Below are 8,683 nucleotides of genomic sequence, written 5' to 3'. Positions count from 1 at the left end.
AAAAAAAAAAAAGAAAAAGAAATTTTGCTCAGCATGACTTGATAAAAAAGAAAATCAACTAAGGCTCTTAAATTATATCTAAGCATTTTAATCCTTTGATGTTAACAGTTCACTAATAAAGGTTTATGTGATATGGACGGCCAGGCATAGCAGATATCTAACAAAGACAGGGTTGGTTTAGAATCTCATTGCAGTGTGACTACTAGAAACATCACTACAATGAATTTTTCTGCAGATTCTAATTAAACAAAAAGCGGACATGAAAAGCTTCATCTTACTTTTTCAAGGGTGAGTTTGTGAACTTAATTGTTAGCCCTCATATAACAACAGCTCTGATGGCCATTCTAAAATTGCTTTGAAGGGTAGACTAGGTGCTTGCATCGGAGCACAGTTTCCCAGGGGGAGTACTTTGAAGGTGACCATAGTGATATTCAGCAATGTAGCACTTTTTCTAGGATGAGTTTGCAAACTTAATTGTCCAACCTTATAGCATATACACGTACATACACTTTTCTAAAAATAAGAGACAGGATCATTTTGTTACCCAGGCTGAAGTGCAGTGTTATCATCATAGCTCACTGTGACCTTGAACTCCTGGATTCAAGTGATCCTCCTGCCTCAGCCTCCTGAGTAGCTGTAAGTATTTGCTACCATGCCCAGTTAAATCTTTTTATTTTTTGTAAAGACAAGGCACGGCTATGCTGCTGGGATTACAGGCATAAGTCACCTCACCCGGCCTTGAAATATATTTGAAACCAGCTTTATCAATAAAGGCAAAAAGTGCAGCCTAGTAAGTAAAATCCAATAATCTCCTATGTGCCAGATTCTCTACAGCAGCAATCCCCAAGCTTTTTGGCACCAGGGATTGGTTCACGGAAGATAATTTTTTCCAAAGATCGTAGGGGGAGCTGACGGGAGGCGGCACTCAGGCAGTGATGCCAAGGATGGGCAGCAGCTGTGACTGAAGACAGAGCTCTGCTCACCTCCTGCTGTGCAGTCCAGTTCCTAACAGGCCACGAATCAGTACCGTCCATGGCCCACAGGTTGGAGACCACAGCTCTACTACAAAGGCAGAGCAGGCCAACAAGACAGTTTTCAGGAACTAATGAGCTAAAACCAAATTTTATGCATTTGGGGGATTCTCAAGGGCCACAGTGCTTCCTTCACCTGTGTTTTAACCAAAGGTCTTGGTAAGAAATGCCACAGTGAATGTATCTGGAATGCAGAAAGTTAATTTCTCTCTTCCCTTTTATTCATCCTCTCAATGAACAGTCAATAAGGTAATATGTGAGCTAGGTTTTATGGTGGACATTTAATAAATGCCTTAAGAAACTAAAAGGCATTAGAGAAATCATTTAATTCCAAAGTCTTCATTTTACAGATGTAGAACTAACACACCAGAATAGCTAAATGTCCCTAATTACTCTTTATCTCATTGTCTTATCTTCTTCATAGCATTTAACCCCATCTGGACTCACATACACATGTATATGTATACATACATATTTTACGCCTACCCACTAGAATAGAATCACCCTGAGAGCAAGCATCTTTATTTTTCATTCATTGCTTCAATTCTTAGAAAAGTATATAGCACATTACTGTAGTCCATCAATGTTTGTTAAATGAATAAAGTACAGAAAAATAAGAAAACATGTTGAAATGTTACATTGGGACTTGTGAGATTCTAGAACCACTGTGATCAGTACTCCAGAAAAAGATATTTGAGAGTTTTATGAAGTAATAGAACCCAGCTACCAAGGAAAAGATGAATTGGTAAGAAATTAACATTTCTTTGGAAAGAAGATAACAAATTAACTTATTCAGGCATACCACATATAAAAACAGATAACTGTCATAAAAATAAATAACATTATTAATTTCTTCCCAAATCAATGTCTAGAAAACATCTGCAATTCATACTATGAACTTTTCATTTAAATTGAAATTTAAATGAATTGATTTGTTACCTGCTGACTATTACTATTGCTAAGCAAATTCACACAGAAACGTTAGATATTAAAAAATCAATATGACTTTTATAAAAACTCCACTTGAAGTTTTAATCAATATATATAAATACAACTCTAATTTTAACAAAAAGAGTTCTATTATTTCAGGTTATTTTGTAATAAACGTATCAGTAATGAGTGTTAAGTCTATCTAGATCTACTGGCAAAATAATGAAGAATCAATATAATTAACCATCTTTTCTTTGCCTTTCCTGTTCATCTTCAAAACCAGGAACTTAATACAAGCAAATAAAAATAATCGAGGCTATTAGGACAAAGAAACATAAGAACAAGATTCTTAGGTCACACTTTTTTTTTTTTTTTGAGACAGAGTCTCACTTTGTCACCCTCAGTAAAGTGCCATGGCATCTTAGCTCATAGCAACCTCCAACTCTTGGGCTCAAGTGATTCTCTTGACTCAGCCTCCCAAGTAGCTGGGACTACAGGTGCCCACCACAACACTCAGCTATTTTTAGAGACAGGTGTCTCGCTCTGGCTCAAGTTGGTCTTGAACTCCTGAGCTTAAGCAATCCACCCAGCTCAGCCTCCCAGAGTGCTGGCATTATAGGCAAGAGCCACCATGCCTGGCCCTTCTTAGTGTCACACATTTGAAAAATATTTCTTCACTCTAGTGATGTCTATTCACTTATTCAACAAATACTCATCATGTATTATAATATTATAAGCAGCTTGTTAGTGATTAGAAGAAAAATGTTGCCAGAAAAATTCATATTTGAAGAGATAAAAACTGAGAAAGATCTCCTGGAATTCCAGTAAATGTGAAAAGAGCACAAGATTTTTCAAAAAGATGTTTCAACTTACATTTTGTTCTTCTGGTTCTAATTTGGGGATTTTGTGTGACTTGCGCTCTTCAGATCTCGATGAGTCATGCTTGTTGCTTTTTTTCCTCTTCTCTTTTCTACTTTCATGCTTTGACTTTGTGTGCTCACTTGCCTGTACTTCATTTAAAAGGTCTCCACAAAGGGAAGACTCAAACAATTCCCTGCCATTCTGGATAGTTTTGGTTATTTTTAGTTTAATTTCAGGTGAGCCAGTCTTCTTTGGAATCACAGTTTGTGGTACCGAAGGAGGAGGTGGTGGCTGTGGAGGGGAAGGTTTTTCCAGAATTTCCTGTGGTCTTGTGTTTGGAATTTCTGAATGGTAATAGTCAGTGGGGCTAAAGTTTCTAACTGCACCAAAGCCATTGGCTGACCCATTAGGATACTGATTATATGACTGGTATTTGGTTTGCGTTTCATATATGCTGATTGACGGTGGATAGCCGTTTGTGAGTGGAGGAAGATCTTCTGTTGTGGATGGGTACTGAAAGCCTTGCTGCAAGGTAGCTTCATACGGTATCTGGCCACCATCTTCAGCAATGTCACTGTTGTTATCAAAGGCATCCTCCTGGCGGATGTTGGCGGAGTCAATGAGTTGAGGTGGTTGCTGAATTGTGTTTCCCATGATCCCTTGCATGAAAGAGAAAGAGAAATCCATTGTTCTGCTCCAGCATCCTTAACTTTCCCTTTCTCTCATCGGGCCTAAAATGATAACAGAGGGGATTAAAGGGTGTTAATATCTTCATAGACTAGAGCAGCAGTTCTCAACCTGTGGGCTGCGATCCACAGGAACTGTATTAAAGGGCCACAGCATTAGGAAGGTTGAGAACCCCTGGACTAGAGGCTAATCAGTGGATGAAGGATTAAACTGTTTTAAGATCAATTTTCATATACAGATATGTATAGACATTGAATTTTTCCAAAACCGACAGCCAATATAATTCCAATCCAAGGCAAACACTTTTTAAGTGCCTAGCTGTGTGAACCTCTTCATTACGTTCATAACAACTGTGACAACAAAAATTTATCCTCTTTGCAAACAGGCAGAAGGTTTTGACATTCCTTTCTGTTTCCCAAGTTATACAGAAAAGTCTCAGGTTAAAACTGGTTTTTGCAAAATAAGCAGGGTCCTGGCACATATAAATTAGTTTCCGTAAGAGCTTCCTTTACTTATTTTTCTTTTTATTGTAGAGACAGGATCTCACTATTTTGTTCAGGCTGCTCTTAAACTCCTGGCCTACAGCCATCTCTTACCTAGGCCTCCCAAAGTGCTGGGATTACAGGTTTGAGCCACCACATCAGGTTGTAAGAGTTTCCTTCAAAATCATTCATGTTTTGTCTAGCAGTTCTTTTTGTAATTATAAAAATAAAACCTCTTTGCAAATATTTAAAATACAAAAGTAAAAAACTCTTCTTAGGGGGTCTATCATTCCTCCTTTTCTATGCTATAGACAATCACTATAGACACTTCAGTGAGTACTGTTCCATATCTTTCTCTACTTATTGACATAAAATTTTAAAAATAGGGCTTCTATGACTTAACAATATATCCTAGATAATATTTCTCTATCAGCATGTATAGATCATTTTCGTAAATATCATTCTTTAAATGGTTGCCTAGTAAACAAATGTGATGCATTTAACCATTTGTATACTGATAATTAGTTATAATTGTTTGATATCATAAACAGGTTTACAAAAAAATCCTTGAAACTGTATTTGTATGTATATACATATTTCTACTGGAAAAACATGAAATTTTGATAGATACTGAAAATTGTTCTTCAGGCTGTACTATACCAATATACACGCATAACAGTAACGTGTGAAGATACCTAATTCTCTATGTTCTTGTCAACTAGATCTCTAGATAGCAGAAGGCTTGGCACCTGTAGCTCAGTGGCAAGGGCGCCAGCCACATATGCCAGGGCTGACAGTTTGAACCCAGCCCAGGCCTGCCAAACAACAATTACAAGTACAACAACAACAACAACAAAAATAGGCATTGTGGCAGGCACCTGTAGTCCTAGCTACTTGGGAGGCTTGCTTAAGTCCAAGAGTTTGAGGTTGCTGTGAGCTATGATGCCACAGCACTCTACCAAGGGTGACATAGTAAGACTCTGACTCAAAAAAAACAGTGCAGCAGAAGCATCTCAAGTACTTTTACAAAATGCATGTGTCAGGGTCTATCTCCTGATAATTCTGATTCAATAAGTCTGGGATGGAACAGAGCATGAGAATTTTAAGACCACATTCCAGCTGATTCTGCTGCACACTCTTGATTGGACGGCTGCATTATAATGTTTGCTTTATAACCACTGTGTTGTACTCTTGTTTACAATTACTGTACCAGCTCTAGAAGGTGTCTAAAAATGCTACATTATGTAATATTGTTATAACGTACATAAACATCTTTTAGGAAATGCTGCAAGACCACCCTGCCTTGTCATAAGGTTTGACAAGTATACATCTCAAAACAGAGGATTAATGGACAGTCCATATATCATCATGATAATCCCATAAATATTTCTTGTAGAAAGCTCTCAACCAGGGAGGACAAACAGGTTTTCATGACTATGTCAACTCCGATGAACTCATTGTAGCTGCCTGAAACACTAGGAAAGAGGATTCTGAGACTACATACCAGATCAACTCTATTACTAATAATTCTGTTGCTGATTATAGAATTATTCATAATACACTCATTAATTTATGTTTACCATCTTGCTTCCAGTAGGATTTACCATTATAATAAGCAAGGAACCCACACAACAGAGGAAAGAGAGAAACAAAAGCTAACAATACACTTTTCAAGGAGTATCCAATTATATAGTAGCTGTTTATTCTGCTATTAAGCAAATGGAAATAATTTTAGAAGTTCTAAAACTGCAAACAAATAACTAAGATAGCACACAAGAAATTGAACCGCCCATACTGCTCTACACTGGGGAGCTCTAAGTGTCTTGTCTGGGTCAGGCTTTTATATAGTACGTGTATTTCATTTAACTGTCATAACAACTCTGCAAGATAGGTATTGTGATGTCTGGTTCGTAAGTAAAAGAAACTGAGCTGCATGGGGGTTAGATGGCCTATTTAAGCTACAAAGCAAAGGGGCAGAACTGGAATTTGGATCTTTGCCCATGTACCACTAGACCACCTTTGTTTCCCTTAACTATCAGTTCTGAGAGGAGGATTAGTTTGTTTTGTTCATGTATTTTATTCTATAATAGTTATTCTAAAATAACTATTCTAACTACCATTAATACATATAATACTTTGTATGTGCCAGATACCATTCTCTTTTTTTTTTTTTTTTTTTTCTTGAGACAGAGTCTCACTCTGTCACCCTGGGTAGCTCATAGCAACCTCAAACTACTGGGCTCAAACTATATATCCTCTTGCCTCAGCCTCTCGAGGAGCTGGGAATATAGGTATGCACCCAGCTAGTTTTTCTACTTTTAGTACAGAGGGGCTCTCACTCTTGCTCAGGCTGGTCTCTAAATCCTGAGCTTGAGCAATCCACCCTCCTATGCCTCTAAGAGTCCTAGGATCACAGATTTGAGTCACTATGCCTGGCCAGCAGGCACTATTCTAAGTGTTTTATAGATAGCACTACATTTAATCCTACCAAAAACCTTTAGGCAGATCCTATCTTCCTTTAGAATAGGGAATAGAAGCCTAGAGAAGCCGATTGACTTGCTCAGGTGTACATTGCTAGCTATTAGTTGACAGCTAGGATTCAATCCAAGCAGTCTAAATCCAGAGTATGTGCTCCCAACCACCATACCGTACTTACTGATAAAGCTGATATATATTAGAAATCATTTCTTTATATATAGAATTAAAACATTACTATAATTGAACCTTTGGCAAAATATATACATAGTTCACAGCAAAAGACATAAGAAGGAAATATTTTACAATTCTTTTAACAGACATGAAGTAACTACACAGGTAGAATTTAAAAGTCGTCATTCACACTTCCAACGTGAAGGCAAGTTACATACTGACATCTAACAAGATGCAATCTGTGTTTCTGGTTGTTGTTAACTGTCATACACAAGATCAGCTTCCAGATTAGTATCACAAATTACAGTCTACGCTCAGTGTCTGCAGGGTTTTGATGCATATGTATTCAGAGACTGAGATTTCTGATGCTTCTGATTTAGTTACAAATATAAGCTGTTAAGAAATTTGATATTTCCCCCCCTTTTCCTATCCTCTCTAGCTCTAGCTCTAAATATTTCATTTATATATATATATATATATTTTTTTTTTTTTTTTGAGACAGAGTCTCACTATGTCATCCTTGGTAGAGTAAGGTGGCATCATAGCTCACAGTAACCTCTAACTTTTGGGCTTAAGCAATTTTCTTGCCTTAGCCTCCCAAGTAGCTTGGACTATAGGCGTCTGCCACATAGCCTGGTTATTTTTTGGTTGCAGTTGTCATTGTTGTTCAGTAGACCCGGGCCGGGGTTGAACCTGCCAGCTTTTGGTGTATGTGGCCGGCGCCCTACTCACTGAGCTACAGGTACTGAGCCTATTTCATTTTAATTTTAACTAAGAAAAGAAATAACATTACCATCTTACCATTATTTAGGAGTTTGCAATCACAAAGTGTTTTCATATGCATTCTTATTTGACCCTCAAAACAACTCTATAAGACTGAGAGGGTGGGTGTGTGTTAGTTTCATTTTTCAGATAACTGTATTAAATACTTGAGATGCTGACTTTCCTAAGACCACAAAGCCAATTACTGATTACGCGCGAAAAAAAATCAATCTTCTGATCTCTAATCTTGTGTTCATTTTTGTAATATCCTCTGCCAGAGGGTAATTAAGGACATTTTCTATAAACTCAGAAGTCATTCCTTCAAAACAGAATGCACTGTCCTTTCCTAACTCATCTTCCCTTTCAGGCTATTCCACTTTTGTCATTGCTTCCACTATTTTTCCAGCTTCCCAAACTAGAAGCCTCGGGCAAATGGGGAATTGATTCTTCCCTTTTTGTTAAGCCATAAACCTAGTCACTGAGCAAATCTTTTTTTTTTTTTTTGAGACAGAGCCTCAAGTTGTCACCCTGGGTAGAGTGAGGTGGCATCAAAGCTCACAGCAACCTCCAACTCTTGGGCTCAAGTGAGTCTCCTGCCTCCACCTCCCAAGTAGCTGGGACCACAGGTGCCTGCCACAACGCCCGGCTATTTTTTGGTTGCAGCTGGCATTGTTGTTTGGCGGGTCCGGGCTGGATTCGAACTCGCCACCTTAGGTATATGTGGCTGGCGCCTTAGCCACTTGAGCCATAGGCACCCAGCCATGCAAATCTTATAGTTCTCTAAAATCAGTCTGGTTTGTTCTTGATTGTTAAGCTCATGTCAAGTCCTAGACCAGGCCCTCAGCACCATATCCTAAACTATGATTACTGATTTTCTAGATATTTCTAGCCTCTAATTTCATCCTGCACAGCAATTAGATGATGCTTCCCAAAACCAAACTTAGATAAATTGCTTCCCACACTAAGAAAATCTAAAACTTCACATTATACCAAATCCCCTCCCTACACCTTTCAAGGTTTTCCATAAGCTGACTTCTTCCTACCAACCCAAACTGTAAGTGCATGAATGAACTTTTCTGAGCATCCATTGGGCCAAACTGTGGTCTCATTCACATGTCACATTTGTTTAATCCTATGAAACAAATTATTATTCTCCTTTTACAGATGAGAAAGGATGGGGCTCAAGAATATCAAGCGATTCTCCCTTAGTCATATAGGCAATATAAGTTGGAAAAAAATGGTGAAACTCATATCTTCTTTTTTTTTTTTTTTTTTTTTTTT

The 8,683-nt window shown here is 37.9% G+C and overlaps 1 protein-coding gene across 5 annotated transcripts in view; it reads right to left on the bottom strand.

The window, feature by feature from the left end:
• The window catches only part of NSD3 (nuclear receptor binding SET domain protein 3), a 130,915-nt gene that overhangs the window by 75,596 nt on the left and 46,636 nt on the right, over nt 1–8,683 (bottom strand). For all 5 annotated transcript variants that reach the window (XM_023516989.1, XM_023516991.1, XM_023516990.1 and 2 more), the window contains exon 2: nt 2,835–3,553. In XM_023516989.1, coding sequence (XP_023372757.1) covers nt 2,835–3,509 — 675 coding nt within the window. In that variant the 5' untranslated portion in view covers nt 3,510–3,553. The remainder of the gene's footprint in view (nt 1–2,834; nt 3,554–8,683) is intronic.

Source organism: Otolemur garnettii, unplaced genomic scaffold (assembly GCF_000181295.1).
Source record: "Otolemur garnettii isolate 467f Iridium unplaced genomic scaffold, OtoGar3 scaffold00102, whole genome shotgun sequence".
NCBI lineage: Eukaryota > Metazoa > Chordata > Mammalia > Primates > Galagidae > Otolemur > Otolemur garnettii.
Note: the sequence above shows the minus strand (reverse complement) of the source record. Positions and strands in the feature narration are given on the sequence as shown.